Raw genomic sequence first — 24,147 nt, 5'->3', positions numbered from 1 at the left:
TATGGGGAGCGGGGGGGGCTAGGAATTTGATTTGGAAGAACCAAGCAGATACATAGATGACTTCCTTCGTTTCTGGTGGAAGAGCTAGAACACAGAGCAGCAAACGTCACGTGTGTGAGGTACAGCTAAGCAGGTTAACACAGGTCACAGACCAAAAAAGAAAAGCAGACAGTCCTTGGCCGGTCTGTCCCTGAACAGAAAAAGTTAGTGTGTAGTGAAAGATTAAAAATCACAATTCCCTAAGTCTACAAGACTGAAAGAACAACAGGATGCTGCAGAGAGTTTGATGCAGTCTACAGTCTGTAAAAAGTATTAAATAAATTTCATTTCCACTAATATAGCAAACCAAAGTCTGAAGAATCTATAAAGTATCATCCAATCTTGAGGTCAAAGAAGAAAACAAGCAGCAGGCAATCGAACGCACACCGTGTGCATGGTGTTGGAGCAGATAATCATCTCATTGTGCACTGTGTTCTGAATTTAAAATGAGGCTCTTTCAGTCACCGCACCCCCCTGTTCCATGCATTGGTTTCTGGCTGAGAAGAGCTGAGCTCTAATCCTGGGCGCCTCCCCAGCTCTCATCCATGTTCTCTTAAACCCAAGGTACAGATCACCTACAACTTCAACCTCCTGACCCCACTTCCAGTGGGGGGCAGGGGGGTAGAGACTGAGGAGGAGTTGAAGATGCACCAATGCGGGGCTCAAACCCACGAACCCGTGAGATCCTGACCTGAGCTGAAACTCCAGGTGCCCCATCTTAACCATTTTTAATGCCAGTTCCATGGCACTGATACATTCACACAGCCATGCAATCATTTCCACCCTCCATCCAAGGGGTCTTTTCATCTTATAAACCAGAACTCTGTCCCCGTTAAACTCCAGCTCCCCATTACTCTGCCTTCCCCAGCCCTTGACAACCACCATTCTACTCCCTGTGTCTATGCATCTCTAGGAACCTCATAGAAGTGGAATCATAGTATTTGTCCTTCTGTGACTGGCTTATTTCATTAGGGTCATGTCCTCAAGATTCATCCAAGTTGCACCATGTGTCAGAATCTCCTTCCTTTTTAAGTCTGTACAATATTCCATTGCGTGGATGCCCCACATTTGGTTTATCCACTCATCCACAGATGGACACTTGGGTGGCTTCCACCTTTTGGCTATCGTCAATAATGCTGCTGTGAACATCTCTTTGAGGCACTGATTTTAATTCCTTTGGGCATCTACCCAGAAGTAGAATTGCTGGATTGTGTGGTAATTCTATTTTTTGTAATGTTTATTTATTTATTTTGAGGGATAGCACCAGCAGGGAAAGGGCAGACAGAGAGAAGGTGAGAGAGGATCCCAACCAGGTTCCAGGCTCAGTGTGGGGCCCTATATTGGGCTCGATCTCATGACCACAAGATCATGACCTGAGCAGATATCAAGAGTCAGACACTCAATAGACTGAGCCATCCAGGTGCCCCAGTAATTCTATATTTAATGCTTTGAAGACCCACCATGCTTTTTCACATTGGCCCTACACCCTATTCTTTTTTTTTTTTTTATTTTTTTAAATTTACATCCAAGTTAGTTAGCATATAGTGCAACAATGATTTCAGGAATAGAATCCAGGGATTCATCCACTCACGTAACACCCAGTGCTCACCCCAACAAGTGTCGTCCTTAAGGCCCCTTAAGACCATTTAGCCCATCCCCCCACCCCAAACCCCTCCAGCAACCCTCAGTTTGTTCTCTGTATTTAAGAGTCTCTTATGTTTTGTCCCCCTCCCTGTTTTTATATTATTTTTGCTTCCCTTCCCTTATGTTCATCTGTTTGGTGTCTTAAATTCCACATATGAGTGAAGTCGTATGATATTTGTCCTTTCTCTGACTAATTTCACTTAGCATAATATACTCTAGTTCCATCCATGTTGTTGAAAATGGCAAGATTTCATTCTTTTTGATTGCTGAGGAATATTCCATCGTGTGTGTGTGTGTGTGTGTGTGTGTGTGTGTGTACACACACTACATATATACCACATCTTCTTTATCCATTCATCAGTCGATGGACATCTAGGCTCTTTCCATACTTTGGCTATTGTTGATAGCGCTGCCCTAAACATTGGGGTGCCTGTGCCCCTTAGAAACAGCATACCTGTATCCCTTGGATAAATACCTAGTAGTGCAATTACTGGGTCGTAGGGTAGTTCTATTTTTAATTGTTTGAGAAACCTCCATACTGTTTTCCGGAGTGGCTGCACCAGTTTACATTCCCACCAGCAGTGCAAAAGGCCCACACCTTATTCTTCACACAGAAATCAAAATGATTCTTTAAAATGTGATCAGAATGGGGCGCCTGGGTGGCTCAATCGGTTAAGTGTCCGACTTCAGCTCAGATCATGATCTCGCAGTTCGTGGGTTTGAGCCCCACATCGGGCTCTGTGCTGACCACTCAGAGGCTGGAGCCTGCTTCAGATTCTGTGTCTCCCTCTCTCTCTGGCCCTCCCCCACTCATCCTCTGTCTCTCTCTGTCTCAAAAATAAATGACCTATTAAAATTTTTTTAATAAATAAATAAAATGTGATCAGATTATGTCACTTCGCTGCTTAGAACCCTCCAAAGACTCCACATTCCTGTCGGAGAGAAGCTTGGAGTTCTTACAAAGGTGCGCAAGATTCCTCCAAGATCCCTTTGCTCCCTGACCTTCTTCTCCACCACCCTCCCGTAGCCTGGCCTCCTGGCTGCCCTCTGCATATGGGAGGCACATCCACACTGCAGACTTCACATGGCTGTTCCCTCAGCTCCAAGTTCACTGCTCAATGAGTTGACCTTAGCCTATGCACGACAGCTCTCACTGTCCTACAACAGGGTAAGTAGATAATTTATGTATGTATTATGCTTGCCATTCATCTATCTCCCCACACCCACCCCTACTAGAATATCAACCCCACGAAATCCTCAGCATTTCAAACAGCATCTGGCACAGAGGAGGCATGCAAATACCAGCTGAATGAATATCTACCTTCCCCCAGAGTTCTGCCAAGAACATTCCCTTCAAACACTAAGCATCCCGGGCTAACATTATCTTCTGAACACTTTGACGCCATCAGGAATTTTGCAGACCTTTAACTGATACAACTGATACATACTGTTGAAGACCAAAAATGAGATTTCACCTTTTCATCCAAACTTTTATGATAATGCTCGTTGAATATATAAACATTTGGTTTATTGGAGAATATTTTCAAATTGTGATGACTTTTGCTTCCCTTTGGCACTTTGCCATTATGGGGACCTGGGTGGGCAAACTCAGATAACAAGAATGCCCTACATGAGGGTGTAGGGATGGGGAAGGGGGCAGTCCAGTAACTTATCCAAGCCCCATAAACTGATCTAAATTCATTCTGTTATTTAGAGCCTAAACCAAGATTAACTCTCGGTATTAAAGACCCATGCTCTTTCTGGAAGTCCAGATGCCTTCAACGGATGCTTCCTTTTTGTTCCCCACCCTACCTCGAAGCCTCCAGGCTCCAGCTGGTGTGGACCTGGCTTTAAGGTGGGGGTGTGAGTTCAACTTCCTGATTGTCTCTGGCCTGAAGCTCAGTGCTGCTCCGAGACTTCTGGCTGCACCCCCAACTTTCCCCCACTGCCGCCCCCCCAACTCTCCCCCACTGCTCTGGGCCAACCTGGAGCTTCTGTACAATGCCCACCAGCTTTTTGCAGACATGCCAGCCTTGCCCAGCCCGTACTTGCGACTCTGCCCCCTAACAGCTGCTCCTTGCAGTGCCACTGGATACAATTTGCCATAAAGGATTTTCATAACACAGATTTTTTTCCCGCCTTTCAAAAGCACCTCGTAAAGGTCAAAATGATAAGAGGTGACAAATTGGCCTGGCAGACAAGGAAAGCATATTCAGAAGGTAATGAGAAATACAGAAAACAAGCACAAACACCACTGAGCTTTCAGCTCCTAGTAGGTAATGAGATTCCTACAAGCCCTCCAGCCATCTCCACCCATCTCTCCCTTTTGTACTTCACGGGTGGACGGCCAAAGCTCTGACTGCTACATTCAAGCAAAGCAAAGATCTGCCCTGCCCCGTGTGGCTGAAATGGGTAAGGAAAATGCTGGCCTATTTCCTGAAGATTCTTCTTCACCTGCTTACCTGCAACTGCTGCTTTTCTTGAAGAAGCCAGTCTCGTCTGGTGATGGACACACGCAGAGTGTCCTGGGCAGTGGATTCGAACCGCTTTGGCTCCATTCTGAGCAGGATTTGGGCATCGTCACTGTTGGCCCTTAATAAAGTAAAACATGCATATTGGTACAGATGTGAGACGCTGAAATCCTCAGATCTACAAGAGTGTTAAGAGAAAAGAAATTTCAGGGGCACCTGAGTGGCTTAGTCAGCTGAGCATCCGACTCTTAATTTCGGCTCAGGTCATGATCCCAGGGTCATGGGATTGAACCTACCTTGGGCTCCATGCTCAGAGAGGAGCCTGCTTAAGATTCTCTCTCTCTCTCTCTCTCTCTCTCTCTCTCCACCCCCCCCTCTCTCTTTGCCCCTCTCCCCTGCTCATGCTCTCTCTTTCTTTTGCTCTAAAATAAAGAGAGAGAGATTGAGAGAGAGATTTCACAAAGTGGCCACCAGCTGTTCTCACTCTTAGGCAGGTCATAGGGATGAGGTCCCTAATGTAAGTTTGTTTTAATTACTATTTGTTGGGGCTTTTGCTTTTTTACACACAGCCAGACTGCTATTTTAGACCTGCATTGTCCAGTACCATGGCCCCGAGCCACATGTGCTATGTGCTGAAAGTGTAAAATACATACCAGATTTTTTTGTTTTTTAAGTAGGCTCCATGGCCAACATGGGGCTTGAACTCACGACCTTGAGATCAAGAGTTGCATGCTCTACGGACTGAGCCAGACAGGCACCCCATGCCAGATTTTAAAGATTTAAAGAGTGCAAAATATCTCAGTATTTTTTATGTTTGTTACAGGTTGGAATGATAATATTTTCAACTTTGGGTTGCATTAAATATTTTGTAAAATCATTTTCACCTGTTTCTCTTCCATTTAGTGTGGCTACTGGATAATTTGACATTGTGTCTGTGGTTTACATTATGTATAATTGGACAGCACTGGCTTGATCATCCAGAGCCAGATTCCAAGGGCTGATCTTGGCCGTGGAGATGAAGAAGAGGTCTGACTGATTTGCAGATGCTTGGGTCAGAGTTTCTCAGAAATGTTTTGCTAAAAGATGGTCAGAACCCACTTAAAACCTGGCTCTGTGTCTTTTTCTTGCAGGAGTTGATACATTTGGTCAAAGCCGTGCTGGGGAAAATGCAGCACAGGCTCAAGACTTATGCTGGTGAGTTGCCTTGTAAGGGTCTTGGAGGCATTTGCCCTTAAAGGATGACAAGTTCATCCTTAAAGTATTCGATTTCTGACTCAATGCAGTTGGACAGAAAAAATATATATACCCTAAGTGAAAACCTATGTCAACCATTCAAGGAAGCTTTGTCTAGGAAAACACCATCAACTACAGTTAAAAGGCAAACGACTAGCTGGGGGAAATATTGCCACCCACGAATTAGAAAAGGGAAAAATATTGCGAATTTCAAGAGTTCTATCAAACCAAGAAGAACAAAGATGAACACATCTATCAGAAATTCAAACAAAGGAATTGCAGAGTTAAGGGAAATGTCTCCCATCAAAAATACTTTCCAATGCAAATTCAAACAATACAAAATATCATTTTCACCTAACTGGCAAAGGTTTTCAGGAACCGTGATTGTTTGGTGAGAGAAGGGAATGAGAATTGAGCATAAATAGAATAAAACTTTGGATCCTATATTCCCACTCCTAAGAATTCATTATATGTAAATGATCACAGATGTGCACAAATATTAACTGCAAAAATACAATTTTAATAGCTCAAAACTGAAAGCACACAATTGTACCACAAATGAGGACCAGAGCAGTCAACCATGGCAGTCACTTTATGCAGCCACTAAAATTAGGTCACCAAAGAAGATGTAACCCCATGGAAAATGATCACTTTTTTCAAAGCAGCTGTTAAGGTAATATGTATAATAGGAAACAACCACTATACGGGGGGGAAAAAAGCACGTATATAAAAGATAAGGAAAATATCCACCAAAATGTTATCAGCTTTTACCTCTGGGTGGTGGAATTACTTCTTTTGGCCAATCTTTGATTTTCTAAGTTTTCTCTAGTAAGCATATGTTATTTTTTTCCTTTTCCTTTGATTTCTAATTTGTTTATTAATTTTTTAAAAATTTACATCCAAGTTAGTTAGCGTATAGGGCAACAACGATTTCAAGAGTAGATTCCTTAATGCCCCTCACCCATTTAAGTGTCTGTTATATTTAACACTATAATGGAAATGGTTTCTACCACATACACTAAGTAGCTACACTATTTACTTAGGTATTTTAACAGAGCCAAACTGTTGGTTGTAGCCCTTGGACAAAACAGACTTGTCTAGGTTTGAAATAAATCACATTTCATACATTCATGATCAAATGTGTCTTCCCCTGCAGGAAAGCAGGTATCGATATCTTCAGACAGTCGGAGGCATAAGGTACACCCGTCCCCTCCCTCGGGATCCCTTCCAGATAGCTGTACCTTGGCTGCCACAGGCGTACTGACTTCAGGGTTCAGCAAGGAGGAGCATGAAGCTGCGTGTGCTTCCTTGTGCATGCACACTGGGTCTCAGTCCCTCCCTGTGTCTCAGAAATCATTTTTTTAGATTCCAGTTATTAGTGGAATTATATGGTATTTGTCTTTCTTAGTCTAATTCATTTCGCTTAGCATAACATCTTCTAGGTCCACCCATTGTCCCAAATGGCACAACGTCACTCTTTTATATGGCTGTATAGTATTCCACCATGTATATGCACATGCAGATGTGCCATGTTTTCCTTATCCATTTGTCTACTGATAGGCTTTTAGGTTGCTTCCAGGTCTTAGCCATTGTAAATAATGCTGCAATAAACACAGAGATGCATGTATCTTTTTAAATTAGTGTTTTCATTTTCTCTGAGTAAATATCCAATGCATAAACAAAAACCAGAATAAGACTTATAAATACAGAGAACAAACTGATGGTTGCCTGAGAGGAGGGAGCACGGTGTTGGGTAAAATGGGTGAGGGGGAGAAGGAGATACAGGCTTCCAGTTACGGAATGAGTAGGTCACTAGAATAAAAGGCACAGCATAAGGAATAGAGTCAATGATATTGTAATAGCCATGGAACAAGATACACGGTAGCTACACATGCAGTGACCACAGCATAAGGTATATAAACCACTAAGTTGTACATGTGAAACTAATGTAACAGTGTGTGTCAACTGTATTCAAAAGGAAGGAAAGAGGAAAGGAAAGAAGGAAGGGAGGGAGGGAAGAAGAGAAGAAGGGAAAATGAGTAACTGATGCCAACATGTGTTTGTTCTTTGTCCATCTCCTTTCACTCTTACCCCGTTTCATTCAAACATTCAGATAAAGCAAACACCATTAAGGCCACCTACTAGGCGCCATGGATTGTGCTTGGCACTAGGGACCCAGCAGTAAAGATGACGTGGTTCCCGCACAGAGCAGGCGAGACAAACACACTGACTGGAAAACACAAGGTAGTGGACACGTGCTCAACCCAGGGCTCAAGCCAATTACTCTAGGAGGTGAAAGGTGGAAGTGAGTCTCCCACTTCCTAAATCTTAACGTGGCATTTACAGATGAGGGAACCGACCAAGCACTGCAGCCCTGATATTTTTAGAAACAATGGTAGAAAATATGTCACCTCAGCTTTTCTAAGTTGCAAAACAGCAGCTACAGAAAAGGAAACCCCGCTTGTATTCCTGGGCATGACACAGATTCACATTCTCCGAATAATCTCGAAAACCACTTACTTATTGTAACAGACCATGCAATTTGGAAATTTATTTTCAGACCCGTTACTCTCTGGTTCATGTGCTTGGAGGCAAATTACAGCAGTCATTGTAATACAAATGCTTAAACTGATCATAATGAAACAAACTAGTCTGAACTGAGAATTTTCTGCGCCCCAGACACTATCATTTTTATCACACTCATGCCTCATTACAGACCTACGAGGAAGATATTATTATTAGAGTTTTGCCGCTGAGGAAGCAGGTGTCAGGAAAATTCGGTGACTTGCTCTTGGGCACAAAGAACCAACAGCAGAGTCCAGGGATGCGACCAGCTGATTCCCACATCCCAGTCCTTCCCCGGACAACCTGATGCCATGTAGGCTCTCAGCAAGATTGTGAACTTCTCTTTCCTCCTGGCTTCCAGTCACATGCCACCCACACCCACGGAATAGGTCCCCTCAGCAGGGCCAGCTGAGAATGAAAGGGAGGGCTCGGCATGGGGAGGGGAGTGAGTTTGGAGCCCCAGTTCTGCCTTTTGCTAGCTGTGAGTCCTTGGATTTATTAAAGCTCGCTGAACCTTACCTTCCTCGTGTTTAATTTTTTTCTTTTTTTTGAGAGAGAGACAGAGACAGAGAGCAAGTAGGGGAGGGGCAGAGAGGAAGACAGAATCCGAAGCAGGCTCCAGGCTCTGAGCTGTCAGTACAGAGCCCGATGCGGGGCTCAAATCCACAAGACGGGAGATCATGACCTGAGCCAAAGTTGGATGCTTAACCGACTGAGCCACCCAGGCACCCCATTACCTTCCTTGTGTTTAAAATGAGGATGGCAGTGAGGACGATGATGCCTTCCCTATATGGCTGATTATCGGGATTCTAATCCGTTTATTCAACAAATGAATGTGTGCACCTACTGTGTGCAGGCCCCACCCTCCTGCTAGGTATGAAAAAGGAGGCAGAGCCCCTCTGACCTCAGGGAACTTGCTGTTTGCTGTCCTTGCATCTCATGTTTGCAGCAGGAAAATGACCTCTGGATGCATATCCAGTGGGCACACCGTCCTGTAGAGTGAAGATTACAGATGAAATGCCCCCAAGGATCTTTACACATCTCAGAAGAGGAAGTGTCTGGAACAAAACCATCATCAACTACTGACATCCGTGGGAATGGGATGTGCTTCCCGCTCTGGGCTCCAGAGTCTTGGCCTTTCATGAGGCCACCTGCTCCAGACTGAGAGCCTCGGGAAGGGAGAGACTGAGCCTGCCTCATCTTGTGCTCTGCACCAAGTAGGGGTTTAGCAAATATTTGTTCAATGATTCCATGAGTCCGTGGCAGAGGAAATCCAGAAGTCGTTTATATTCAGCTTTCTAGTGCATTGGATCCTTTCTTTACACTAATTTATTTCCCAATTTGCTCTGCTTATGCAAATATTAAGAGTTTCCTGAATTTCCTAAATAGATACCATCTGGGTAGGGCTGGGAGTTATTGAAGGAAATCAACATAGAATTAAAAATTAGCTACAGAGGAGCTACAGGTGGGTAACTGGGAATTCTCCATATTATTGTTAATCACATTCATTACTAAAGCCATAAGAAAAGCCCCTGTGATTAACCAAAACTCATCTCTCTGTCTCGCACACTTTGACTCTGAGTATAGAAAGCCATCCACAGATGGCTGCGCGGTGGCCCCATGACACGCTGTGGCTCAGTAATGAAGCAGGAGACAGGTTTCCGTCGTTCAGATGTTCAGTCCTCTGAGCCAGGCTCCCTCTTCCTTCTACCACGTTGTTCCCTTTATATTTAATAATTCTCAATGTGTAATCCCCGATGTCAGTGCAAATTAGCATTGCTGCTATAAACTAATCAGTATGTAAAATGAGCAAGTCCCTCCGGGGCAAGAATTAAAAACACAAGGGTTGGAATGTTAGAGGAGCTCTGGGTGCCACGGGGGACTCGAAGTCTCTAAGACCATACCCTCCGCTGCCGGGTTGCAGACAAGCCCCCATCTGGGGCTGCCCAGTGCTGGAAAGATCCGGGTCTTTCTTCTTGGGTCTTTTCCACCAGCCATTTAAAGAAGGATAAACCCCATTTGTAAAATAAGGTCTTAAGCCACTGACGGCAGTGCGAACATTTCTCATCCCAGTGACCCCATGCGCCGTGTGGCTTTTGTGAGCACATCGTTCAACAATATTGAGGAAAGAATAAACCCTCTGGGGGCTGATGCTTCTGGAATGTGCCTGAGGCGAACCCACATGACTACCTCCACCCTAGCCAGCACCTGGGCCCCAGAGCTCTCCTGCACCCTCCTTTTGCTCTGATGGTTGCCTTCAGAAGCACAGAGTAAGATTGTTACAAGGCAGGAGTGAGGCCAGACGAGGCACCTGCCTGGACACTCCATGCCAGAATGGCTCATGGCAACAGCTATGGTTTACACAGTTGTGCGTATCACACATATGGTCCCTTTCCCAGACATGAACGCGACTTTGTGGTGCCAAAAATATTGCTGTTTTGTGCCACTTCCGGAATCCAAGAATCTGAGTCAAGGAAAAACCAACATTTATCAGGCCAATGCTCTCATTATTACAGTTGGGACAACCTCAGATCAGATGAGTATTTCTGGCAACAGGAGCCAAGTACAGCCCCTCTGAATACCTTTGCTCGCTGCTTCCCCCCACGGATGGCCATTCTAACAAATTCATGTCCTGTGACTTCCATGTTTCCATCCCTCCCTCTTTGGGAAGATGGTGAGAAAGAAGTGGTTTGGGCCAGTCATATAATCACTGAAGTGTGGTTTAAATCTAGAAATTGCTTCCTCCTGCAACGCAGTATCATAAATTATCAAGGCCACTGTGATAGCACAAATACCATAAAAATGCCAGGCACAATACAGATAACTTTACAGTTCTGCCTTTAGATAGATAGATAGATAGATAGATAGATAGATAGATAGATATAGATATGAAACTGAAATGTATCTAAAGAGTAAAACGAATAGGGGCACCTGGGTGGCTCAGTCAGTTAAGCCTCTGACTTTAGCTCAGGTCATCATCTCACGGTCGGTGAGTTCGAACCCTGCATCAGACTCTGTGCTGACAGCACGGAGCCTGAAGCCTGCTTCTGATTCCGTGTCTCCCTCTCTCTCTCTGGCCCTCACCCACTTCTGTTTGTGCTCTCTCTCTCTCTCAAAAATACATAAATATTTTCTTAAATTTTTAAATAAATAAAGAGTAAGTAGAATAGGAAACGAAACATCACTGCTTTCTATAGTCTTATTCCACCCAGAGAAAAGACTGCACTACAAGGGGGACACATGAATATTTACGTGGGTTTATAATAGCTTTGCCTGATACAAATGGCTTCAGGAATGTGAGCAAAGAGGATGGCACAGGAGACCTTTATACGGAAGATTTTATTTATAACCCACTAATTCGAAAACAAACTCTGAGGGGGTCCTCTGCGGCACACCCCACTTACTCTTCTCTTTCCCTTCCCTCCCATCTCAAGGCGATGATGAGGGGTCGGCGGTGGGTCTCCTGGGAATGGCACACGTGCCATGCTAATGCCAGTCTGGCTTCTCACCTTGAGCCCCGATTCAGGCTTCAGAAACATATCCTGGTGGGTCTGGGTCATGATGGCCATTGTTACGTAGTACCAGAACGTAGCCATCCCATTTTACCCCTCTGGTAAAATGTGTCTATAACAGCTATTTTCTCATCTTATCTAGGGCACCTTCCTTCCAGTCTGGGAACTTAGAGCCCACTGTCATGCATTTCCACAGTGGGATGGAATGAAAATTAAATGAAAATAAAGAATCCCATGTTTCAGAGAGACTAAAGGAAGCACTGGGCAGAGGACAAATGACTCAACCCAGAAGCATCACGGACCACACGATATTTATCTCTCCTGTTCCCCACCTGAAAGGAAGTATGTGAGCAGGAAATATTTGGACAGGCTAACCGGAGCTCTGCCTTGATAAGCCCCACTGGAAAACACTTGTATGTCTCTGTTTTCAAACGTGCTTGTATTTTGTCCACTTGTGTTTTAAGTTATCTGTTGGGAAACACACTTGGATAAAGGACATTTTGCACACACACACACCCCACACACAATTTAGGTTGTAAGTATATGACCAATTTCAAAGTACATATTGCCAAAAGTCCAAGGGGAAAAGACATACGATGTATATAGTCAAAGATATTAATGAGAAAATTATCAGTCATGTGGGTGATAGTCAACCAAAGCCCTCTCTTAAGAGAAAGTAAAAAAATAACTCTTGACTAGAGGAAAGATACAGCAGGAATAGGCGTGCCTCTGTTCCTTTCTGATCATTGCTGTTGCAGGCTATTGAAATATAATTTTCCAATTGCTCCAGAATCAGAAGCTAAAGCTGAGACACAGGCCCAAACGCTCTGCATTATAAACTGCTCTGACAATGGGGTATGGTGCCCCACTCCAGGCACTGCACAAGCAATGCCACCACAGGCAATCACCACTCAATGCACACACCCACTGGCCATGCAGGAAACGGAGCTTTCACAAGAGATGCTTCTCCTTCCCCTTTCCATGGCCCCATAGGGGGGTGAGGAGAGGGTAAACACTCCCACTCAATCCAAACAAAAACAAGAACACCCAGGAGACCCACTCATAAACACTGGGGGTGCCCTGTAAGCAGGAACATCTGATTCTCCAACATGGACATCTAAGTTGGAGTTCTCTTAATGGAAAGTCTGAGACGAGGATCTGAGTTTGGGCTATGTTCCGGAGAAGTGATTCCCAAGAAACTCAGAGTGAGGGGGAAGCATGAAAAGTCAACCAGTGGTATGTTATTGAGCTGATCACCACAGGGGCAACTTGGGGCTCAATCCTACCAGGAACTGCCTGGGAAAACATACGGAAGGTGCCTCAGAACTGTCCCCCAAAAGACTGGCAAGGCTGGCTCATCTACCCACCAACTCCCACCCCAGCGCTTGACAGCTGCCCTCGGGGGCATTCATTACCCACTCCCCGTCCTCACAAGCTCCAGAGCAAGCCCTGTGGCACATAAACCTGTTGGGAGCCTAAGGTGGACAGAACTGTCCGCAGCTGGAACGGAAATCAGAGGAAGGCCAAGAGATCGAGATACAGGACATCAAGTGTCTGCAGCAGCGTGTGCACACACAATTGACTTTCTGATGTATCACTACCTCCTTGAGCTGGAATAAAGAGGGGGCACCTGCGTGGCTCAGTCAGTTAAGCATCTGATTCTTGGTTTTGACTCAGTTCATGATCTCACGGTTCGTGAGTTTGAGCCCCGCACTGGGCTCTGTGCTGAGAGTGCAGAGCCTGCTTAGGATTCTCTCTCTCCCTCTCTCTGCCCCTCCCCCACTCACTCAAAATAAATAGCCTTCAAAAAGAAGAAGAAATTGGAGAGCCATGGCAAGGCAGAGAGGTCTGTAACGGGGCAGCCTGCATCCCCACCGCTCAGTGTGGCAAAGATATGTGAACTTCCCACGAATCAAGGAGATGTTGCAAACATTATCCTCCCCGAAAGTGTGCCCATTGGGCAAGGGGACCCAGAGAAAGAGTCCGAGTGATATGTGAAAAGGGGCAGCTGCCCAAGTGGGGTGGGAGAGGTTGTGCTCACCTCAGGGTCTAGGGATGGAGAAGGGCCTGTGGTGTCCTGGAGAACCCTCATGTGGGTGCCAGCAGACAGTGAGTGTGCCAATGCCTTATACATGGGGTGTCCCAGCCCGGTAGCCAGGGAGGCGGCAATGACCAACAAGGATCGGGTTACAGACAATGGACAGGGAGAGATTTGAAATGGATATGGGACTGAAGTTGCAAACTGGACCAGGTGGGCTGAATGTCAGTAACTGAAAATGAGCCAGACACCTGTGGTACCACACCACAGTGAACCAGTTATCTTACTGAGCAAAGTGGGACCGAAAACCAGGGCAGGCACCCCACCAGGGAGCGCCAGGACCTGACACTGGCCGAGCCGGGTTAATCCATTGAAGGGAGCAGTGAAGCTGTCTGGGCCGCAGAAGGAACCCGACAGATGGGAGTGTCATTTGGAGTGTATTCTACGTAAGATGCAGAGCATTAAACAGTGGTTTTCAAAAAGCTGAATGGACCAAGGGCGCCTGGTTGGCTCAGTCGGTTAAGCGTCCCACTTCAAGTCATGATCTCACGGTTCGTGGGTTGGAGTCCCATATCGGGCTCTGTGCTGACAGCTCAGAACCTGGAGCCTGCTTCAGATACTGTGTCTCCTTCTCTCCCTCTCTTTCTCTCTCAAAAATAAACACTAAAAAAAATTTTTTAGGTTGAATGGACCAGATTAGTAATGACAAAGTGACAGTAAAAATTAAAAATGAAATATACTACCTGACTGTACTTGGGTGTTTACATTTCCTTAAATCTTATTCTAAACCAAATTTCTTAACTGGTGACGCAAAGACCCCTCCCCAGCAGAGAGCATGGCGAAGCTGCCAATCTGTGAGCCTGTGGAGGCTGCATGCGATCCATCGTTTGTGCGGCTGTACATATGTGATTTGGTGATGATGGAAGGAGCCTCTAGCCTTCATCAGATTCTCAAGGACACACTTGATCCCCAAAAGGTTAGGCAGCACTTACAAGTGCTATTCATTAGTACCGAAAATTTCCCATGTCAGTGCAACGATTTCATTTCTACAGGAAAAGTACAGCTCATCAGAAAGCATTCTATGTCCTTCTTGACTCAGAGAGAGCCCCTGGCCTGTAAGACACATTTCTGTCCAGGCTCCATCTTACTCCAAGGCTGCGTGAGAGCCAGTCCTGCACTGCAGCCCCCTGGTGGCCACCCTGAGAACTGCAGCCACAGTCCCTGGTAGGGGAAACTGGGGAGTCCAGGTAGCCCTGGATGACACATAGGAGTGTGGGTGGATGACACATGTCACAGGGCTAGATGGGCAGCCGGTACACTGAAAGACAATTTTCTAAAAATTATTAATAACTATGTAATTCTGTTAATATGCATTAGGAAAATTTAAGAAGTTGATTTTGTGTCATGATGTTCTAATTGTGTTAATAATAAGACAGGTGGATTTGGCAAAAGAAAAACCCCAATGATACATACATAGTGAAGTTTGGAAAACAGTGATCTAATTCAACCCTCTCGTTTTCTGATGAGGGGAGTGAAGGGTGAAGAAGTTAGGAAACTATGTCAGGTCATATAGGGCTGGTTAGTAGAAGACATGGGACCAGCACTTGGGTTTCCTGACCTGAAATCCAATGTTCTCTTAAGATACTATCACAGCTCTTTTGGCTGGAGGTGTCCGAAGAGAGGCTGAAGGAGCATACAATGAATGTATGATCACATTCATTCATTCAATGAACATTTATGGAATACCCGTTTGGGGTCAGCCACTGTTCTAGCCTCCAGGAATAGAAACATAAATACAACACAGTCTTGTCCTCAAGGACTCACAGCCAGAAGAGTCGACAGATACTCAAGGAAACAGATTTATTGACTCAAGACCCAAGACAGGAGTGAGGCAACTCAAGGTAATTCAAGGGGAGCACCGTGTGATTTCTGGACAAGGCCTCACAAGGATGGTAACTGAGCTGAGTCTCGAACAATGAGCAAGAGGTGAAAACAGTGGGACACGTGCAAGATCATAGAATTCACAGACATTCTCAGCATTTAGGTAACTTCTACTCCTTCAGTACGTGTAGCTTGTAGGTGTCAGTGATGGTTAGTTATATTCTGGGCTCCTGATGGCGATGAGCTAGATTGGAATGGCACTGAATGCCATGGTAAGTAAACAGCACAGATTTTATCCTGAAAACAGTGAAGGCCACTGGGCATGACCTGATATGCCCAGCTGTGGCACTGCAGAGGATGACTGAGAGGGAAGAATATTGGAATCGGAAACACCAGCAAGGAAACCATTGCAACAATCCAGACTAGAAACTCTAGAGCAGAACCAAGGCAGTGACATGAGTCGGCAAAGTGGTTGGGAATGAGCTAAGGCTAGACCGTAGAGTCAACCATGAAATTGGAAGTGAGGGAAAAGGAGGCGCCAAGTACATTTCAGAGTTCTTACTTGGGTAACTGGGTAGATGACGTAAGTCACTGAGAGTGTGGATGTGGGAGAAGGAGCTGACTGGGGGAGAAGGAGAGTGAATCTCATAAATAGACAGCTTTAAGATGAATTTACTAATGGCAAGGATAAAAAGATCCTAAACATTTTAGGATAAAATAAAGATAAAGAGACAGCAAACTTAGTAAAGGTCAGTGAGATGTTCAAAAGGCTGAATGGTAGGGTGCAACTCTGGAGAGGGATCAGGGCTAAGAATATAAACTAGAGGAAAGTCAGTATGTTAATGGCACCTGAAGCCCAGGGATATCTGAGGTCACCCAGAAGGAGAACATATAAAGTGAGAAGACAGGATAGGCTAGAAAAGAAGACAGAGAAGCATAGATATTAAGAAAACAGGGAGAGACTAGAGTTGTCAAAAGGCCGAGGAGAATGGCCAGCTGTGTAGCCAGAGAACCAGGAAAAGGGTGAATCGTGACAGCCTAGAGGAGAGTTTTCAGGATGAATTTGATCGACCCAATGTTCCAGACCACACCGTGATACAGAGCACAATAAGAATGGAAAATGCCTTTTAAATTTAACGAGAAATCATTGCTGATGGCAGCAGTGATAGAGATAGAAATCAGATCACAGATAAGCATCAGGTCAGATATCAGACCGTGGAGGTCAGGTCCCATTCACTCCGAAAGTGAACGTGAACTAAGAGCATAGCATGCAGGTAACCCCTGGGGGAAATGGACAGAAGATATCAGCAAGGCAAGCCCATGGTTTATATTGGCTCAATAAAGGGTTAATAAAGGCCTCCACTTCTATGGGGAGAATATTAAGTCAAAGCCTATGAAACTATTTTTTCATATTTATAAGTCACAAACAGTCAGATGTAAGGAATGTCAGATGTAACCCAAGAGAGTGAGGATGGGTGATCCTGACTGTATTTTAGTCCTCGCGTTCTGTGAGAAACTCAGCCAAGATCGGCGCATCGCTCTCCATTCAAATCACATGTAGGCTAAAAAGACAATAACAGACAAGCCTCTGCCAGCTCAGCAAGCTCATTCCAAGCCAAGACTCACACTAGGCGGCCAGCTCTGTGGCCCAGGCTCAGCACCCACCTGCTGGGGGGTCTGCACAAGCCCCTTCACCTCTCCTGGGCCTTGTACAAATAAATATAAATACAGATGATAATGATGTCGATCTCCATAGAGATACAGATAATAAAATAGCTCTACCTCCTAGAATTATCTTGAGGATTCAATAGGAATTACCTCCCGTCCAATGAAGGAAGACTAGACAAGCAAAACGTGGTACAGCTGCACCACGAAATGCTGTTCAGCCTTACAGAGGAAGGAAATTCTGATACAGGACGCAACATGGATGAACCCTGGGGACATTATGCTGAGTGCAACGAGGTTCCGAGAGGAGTCAAATTCAGAGCCGGAAGCTGGGGGCAGAACGGGGAGTGGGGAGTCCGTGTTTAATAAGGACAGAGTCTCAGTTTAGGAAGATGGAAAGAATTCTAAAGATGGATGGCGGTGATGGTAATGCAACAATATGGATGAACTTTACATTTCTGAACTGTACACTGAAATGGTAAATTTCATGTCACCTATGCTTTATTGCAATAAACATGGAAAACAGTAGTTAATTCCTAAAGCACTTAGTCACCGTTCTGCAAACGTTGTTAAATACACAGAAACACAATACATTGGCAGATGCTACATGACCCAAGACAGAAGTGAAGACAGGAAATAACCCCAAAGGAGAAAAGAAAGCAAGAATTCAGTAGAAAGTCAAGTTGGGAAAGACCCCGTATGAGCGAGAAAGGGAGGGGAAATGATACTGCAATGTCGATGAAAAACTGCATAGGAAAAGGAGGTGGAATCCACCTGCTCTTTAAGAAGCCCAGTAAAAGTTCACTCAACAAATATTTATAAGGAAGCACTAGAGGTGCGGGGCACTCTGCCACATGCCGCCAGCGAAACAGCAGGGCAAGAACATGAGAAAATAATCAGCATCACTATTAAGACAGGCTGTGGGGGGAGCACCTGGGTGGCTTAGTCGGTTAAGCGTCCGACTTTCACTTAGGTCATGACCTTGCAGTTCGTGGGTTCGAGCCCCACGTCGGGCTCTGTGCTGACTGCCAGCTCAGAGCCTGGAGCCTGTTTCAGTCTGTGACTCCCTCTCTCTCTGACCCTCCCCTGCTCACGCTGTCTCTCTCTCTCTCTCTCTCTCCTAGAAATAAATAAAACATTAAAAAAAAAAAGACAGGCTAGAGAAACCAAGACAAGTGCAATGCACAATGCCACGGACCCTTCATAGGAATGAGCAGGACAATCTTGTGGTTGTCGGGCCACCTGGAAGTTGGAAGTACAGTGTGGTTGCTGTGGCCATGCTTACAACTAAGGAGAAGCAGACCTGAGCTGTGATTAGGCCAACAGCATCCGTCACAAACCCGTTCCCTCGCAAGCCCTTCCCCAGGAGACAGGCAACTAGCAGGTAGATGAGAGCAGCGGTTCTCAGGCTTTTCAGACATGCCAGCACCTGGGACCCACCCCCAGAGAGCCTGACTCAGTCCGTCTGGGTGAAAGCTGAGCGTTTAAAGAGTCTCCAGGTGATTCAAACGCACAGCCAGGATTGAGAGTCTCCTGTACTACAAAGAGCGATGGCCCCTGTGTATCCGGATCCCAGGGGACCCTTGGGCAGCAGTAACAGCAGAAGCTGATCCGCAGCTGGAAGTGAGAGGCAGGAGAAGGGTGTGCTTTTCCCCTTCAGTCAGTGAGGACCACCTCTGGCTCTTCCGGGCCTGACCAAGGGGCCCCTGACAAGAGGAACTCCCTCCCTCCTCCTTCCCAGGGAAGCCTGCTCTCCAGGCTGTGCTGGGGGAGGCTCTCTCCCCTTCAATTAGCAGAAGCAGCTTCTTAGGGGAGCGTGACCCACACAGGCCACTCCCCCCGGAAGGGACCCCCACCTGCCCAACCAACAAAAAGGGCCGCCGAGGGTCTCCCCAGGTGTTCTCCCCATGGGAGCCAGGAAAGTGGGGGGCGATCCAAGTACTCACAGCTGGGAGGCCCTGTGGCGCAAGGCCGCTTGGGCCTGTGCGTCCAGCTGGCCCAGGAGGCTGCAGAGGGCCGGCTGCCTCGAAGGAAGCTGGAAGTGCAGGCTGCCTTTCTCCTCCTCCAGCTCTTCCAGTCTGTGTCTTAACGCCTCGGCTGACAATCCAGGACGGGAGAGAGAGGGATAAAGAACCATGAAATGCCAGATAGGTAATCCCGGGTCCCAGAGCCCCACTCCCCGCCAACGTGCACCTTAACGATGCAGCGCAACCGCGTTCGCTGCCCACACCTCCGCCCTCTGTGAGTGCTTTCGAGAATCTTCTTTTCACTGGCTGCCCAGCCTCCCTACTGTTTGTGCCTCCAAATATCAGAATGTACAGTGTGTGTGTTTATGTCACGGCGATAATGATAGTCATCCTCTGGGAGGACACTTAATATTAAAACCAGGGTTTTCGCTCAGGAGAAAACCTGCTCATTTTGAGGAATCTGAGGTCTTCCACTGAAAAATGTCAGCACCCGAGCTTGGGTTTTAAGACCGTTTCCTTCCAAACTTCCCATCAAGACTGAGCCAGTTATAGTCACTATCGTCAATGAAACAATGTTCCATTTCCACATTATAGATGACCATATATCCACCTCCATTATCAGGCAGGAGTCCTATTATTTTTTTAATGACCTAAAGTTTCCCTAGGACAAAGTGCAGATGCACAATCACTGTAAAACAATTTTTCTCTAGAAAAGTAAACTTGAGAACCTGGAATCCCTTCCAATGAGAAACCTTAACAACCCAACACCTCAAGAATTGGAAAATCTCCCCTAAAGCTATTTTTGAAGAAATAGAAGGACTGGGTTCAAAAATACCATCCATCAGGGGGCACCTGGGTGGCTCAGTCAGGTAAGCATCTGACTATTGGTTTCGACTCAGGTCATGATCTCACAGTTCATGAGATCGAGCCTCGAGTCAGGCTCTGCACTGACAGCGTGGAGCGGGCTTCATGTTCTCCCTCTCCCTCTCTCTCTGTCCCTCCCCCACTCCCTTCCCTCCCTCTCAAAATAAATAAGCCTTTAAAAAATTAATTTTTAAAAATATCACCCATCGGATCTTCCCTCCTGCTGCTCCTTGCCAGGCGAATGGGCAGAAATTTGATGGCCTCCACCCTTGGGTAGAAGGTGGGCTCTGGAGCCACCCAGGATCCCTGGCAGCCACTTCTGGCCATGAGTGCCTACCGCTTACCCTGACATGCAGTGAAAACATTAGCGTCTTCTGTGTGTGCCATGATGGGGAGATATTTGGGAGGCATGACCCCTTAGATCATACTTCTTTACATATCCATGGCCATTAGGCCATTTTCAAGGTAGGCCATTTCTAGAAGACCCAGTTTTATTTGTAAAACTCTTTGGACAAAACTGTTTGCCATATACCAGCCGAGGTCAACGCTAAGCACAGTGCACCCTTGACTTGACACCTCTCTCTTACTGCCCTCTCCCAAGACGCGCACTTGGGCGGAGGAAAGGCAGGTTTCGGGTGCTTTGGGCACACAGCCTCCCCATTAACTTGCCATATACACTGGCACCAACATCCAGGAATCTGCTAAGAGAACTTGCCAAGGATTCATTCTAACAATACCGGAAAGGGCCATTTCCTTACTTCGAGACCAAGTCACAGGGAACTGCCAAGGGCTCTCAATCCGTGCCACCCTGTTCCAAGTGACAGCGGGAGCTAATCCACCAACAACACAGAGACGACTCTGGCCTGGCCATTCTCCCACGGTAGTGCCAAGATACGCCTATTTCCTAACACTGAGAGCCTCAAACTTTTTAAAGAAATGGATTCTATCTTAATTGATTGTTAAATCTTCAATTAATTTTATTACTTAGTTGTTTACTTCATTCGTGCTACATGAAATCAAAACTGCCGCGAAAAGCAGTAAGTGTCTCCTGTGACGTGCTTTCAAATCCCGTCTTCCTGCCGTGGTGACCTGGTGACGTGACGGGAGAGGTGGGTCAAGACGCTATTACACGGGATTAGGACGGAGCCTGCGTTTGCACCTCGGCTCTGCCACTCCTAGCTGTCCCACCTTTCAGCTACTTAACCTGCCTACACATCAGCTTCCTAGTCTGTGGGATCGGGGCTAATAGTAGTATCTCCATCCTGAGGTTTCCCGAGAATCCAATGAGATCATCTGTGCAAAGCATTTAGCACCATGCCCAGCAGCTGAGCTCCCAGCCCACGACCGACCAAAGGGTTGGCTATTTTTAGTAGCACCGTTAGGGAGTGGACTTGGAGTGTTTGAACAGATGTCAGACCTCCAGCCCGGCCTCCCGCTGCCACCGGCTGTGTTCTAAACCGTCCCCTCCCGCAGCCTGGTGAAAAGCCCTCAGGGACTGCAAGCCAATCCAGCATTAAAAAAACCCTGGAAATGGTACATTGGCTGCCCCAAATCACATCCGCCATGAATTTCAAAGAAAAATATAAATTATCCCAGGAAATACCTCTGATTAGCTGTGCTCTGCATTGCTCCTCACCTTCAAAACTGTGACATCTAAGTTACCTCCATGTTATGATTGGAAAAGTGCGCCAGGACAATCACCACTGACTCTATAGCTTATTGTCCCCAATCTCTAATGCCCTCCTCCCCCAGCTTCTCAAATGGCTGTTGGCTACTGAGAGCTCCACCTCACAGGCTGGCATCACCTCTGCTCGGCATTAGGGTGCAATCTACTGGTTCCCCCAAAGTACACTCCTATTCGCTAATTCCCTACTGCGGACAGAGGGAGCTCCCAGCCAGGGCAAAGGCCCTGAGGCAGCGAACAAAGGGGAGAGAGGGCTGGGGTGGACTTGGTCATCAGGGCCGCAGAGCCCACTGCAAGGACTGTCTTGTTTATCTGGTGGGAGGGGCAACCCCTGGAGAGTTCTGAGCAGTGATACGACATGACTGGCTCTTGTTGAATGGGATAAACCGGGTGCTCCCCTGGGAGGAGACCACACGGCAGAATCTCGGAAACTGGTGCCCAGGACCGACATGTGAAACGGGGGATGGTGGAAGGTGCCGGGAGCTCAGATATTCTCTGACAGATGGGATGTTGGGAATGGAGGAAGGCAGAGGTCAGAGTGACTCCAGTATTTGTGGCCTGAGCCACCAGGACAAGGTTACTGTGAGCGGAGTTGGCGGAATCTGCGGTTCCCTCTGCCAGAAACACCCTTCCCCACAGTGACCCAAGCAAGCCGTTCTCCCTCTTCAGCTCTCAGGCCCCTTGGGTGGGCTCCCTGGGCTCTATGCACCCTCAGCACACCTGGCTTCTGCTTGCACGAGGGCCTCATGCTTGTCTCCACTCATTCAAGGCCTCCTGTGCCCATTGGAGAGGGACCGTGTCACCATGCTTGTCACTGTTTAAAGACCTACACGGGGACACTGCCTGGCTCAGAGGGAGCACACGCAGGGAAGTGTCTGGCTACACTCAAGTTAGGTTCCCTCATGGCGTTTCCTGCTTGGTTAAGTTTCCTTAAGCCACTTTACGTCGTTTTCATTAGCAACCAAATGAACATAAAAACGTAAAACTCATCAAGTCTAAAATGAAATCCACCGACTGCCTTGCAAGATTTTACTTTCTGCCACGGGCCCTGACGGGGTCGCTGCCACCCAGGCCCACAGCTTGGGGCTCCTGGGCTTGTCACCTTCCCATGCCTCCACATCCTGGGGGCGTCCACGTCACTCATGCCCACTTCCCCATTACCAGGCAGCCATGTCTCTCACTTCCGCGGGATGAGTCCCCTCTCTGCCTAAGACTCCCACATTCCTCCAGCGTTCCTGCACGCGGCCAGCAGACTGCCCTTCCTAGAGCTCAGGCGTGTACAAGCCAACGAATGAGTAACCAGACCAAGGAATGCAGAGACACCTGCTGCGTCCCCGCACTGTGCCAAGCACATTCATACACACAACACAGAATGTTCTCAGAACCCCAGAAGACTCCCCCCAGCCTCCAGAACAAGGGCCAAACACCTGTGGCTGGCATTCAAGGGCACCATGAGCTTGTTCAGCCGCGCTGTCTTCCCCCACACTGACACTCTGCTCCTTGAGTGGCGCGGTGAGGACACAGAATCGTAGCACTAAGAATCGGAACACCTGAATTCTATCGCCGGCTTCAGCACAGAGCATACTTTTGACCAATCACTTCCTCCAGTCACGTCTCAGAGCCTCATCCGCTAGGTGGGAATAACATCTCCACAAGGTGTTTAATGAAATCGTGGATATTATCTAACAGCAGAGAGGTTGGAAACCACCCTGTCTTCGTCAGCTCAGGCTGCTTTCACATAGCACCACGGACGGGGCGGCTGAACTAACAAATATTGATTTCTCACAGTCTGGGGGGCAGAAGTCTGAGATCACAGTGCCAGCATGGCCAGGTTCTGGGCAGAGCCCGCCATCAGGCGGCAGATGGCCAACTTCTTGCTAGGTCCTCATGTGACCAATAGAGAGTAAGCTGGTCTCTTCTCATAAGGGTACTAATCCCTCTCATGGGAGCGCCCCCTTGTGACCTAATCACATGCCAAAGGCCCTACCACCTAACACCTTCCCATTGGGATTAGGTCTTGACATGCGGATTTGGAGTGTCACAAACATTCAGTCCGTGCATGCCTCCTACAGGGGAGGGAGAAGCTTCAGCCAGAAGAAAAATGGTTCCTCTGGGAGGAAGGTGTGTTTAGAAATGAAAATAGTATTTTTCACCTCCTAAATGCCATGCTTATTATTTCACATATTCACTCAGTTGACAAATACTTCTGATAACTCAATATTGCTAGGCTGTAGGGGCTCAAAAGATGAACAAGATGATTCCTGGTTCTTAAGGTACTCGGTGACTAGGGACAGGGGTCAAAATTACAAACAGGTCTTTTCTTGTCTTCCTGTGCAGAAAAGGTGGCCAGCAACCTGCCCCATTGGTACAGAGGAGCCGTAAAGGAGCACAGGGGTGGTGTGCCCACCACCACCAAGGGTACTGGGGGCCAAGGGGCCTCCGGAAGCCACACAGAGGCCGGCAGTGGCATGCACGGTGGCATGCCCAGTAGCACCTGCAAATGAGGGACATCAGGGGAGAGGGAGAGCAGGTGGGAGAGAGAGCCAGGAGGTTAGGAGATAGGTTACACTGAATAATACACAAA

The 24,147-nt window shown here is 46.9% G+C and overlaps 1 protein-coding gene across 1 annotated transcript in view; it reads right to left on the bottom strand.

Moving 5' to 3' along the window:
• Positions 1-24,147, bottom strand: part of DISC1 (DISC1 scaffold protein) — a 315,034-nt gene that overhangs the window by 244,708 nt on the left and 46,179 nt on the right. Inside the window, 2 exon segments of the mRNA XM_039241275.1 lie at positions 4,146-4,275; positions 18,995-19,145. Coding sequence (XP_039097206.1) covers positions 4,146-4,275; positions 18,995-19,145 — 281 coding nt within the window.

The sequence above is a fragment of the Hyaena hyaena genome, unplaced genomic scaffold, assembly GCF_003009895.1.
Source record: "Hyaena hyaena isolate Hyena2069 unplaced genomic scaffold, ASM300989v1 scaffold_193, whole genome shotgun sequence".
NCBI lineage: Eukaryota > Metazoa > Chordata > Mammalia > Carnivora > Hyaenidae > Hyaena > Hyaena hyaena.
This window is presented reverse-complemented; position numbering and strand designations above follow the sequence as displayed.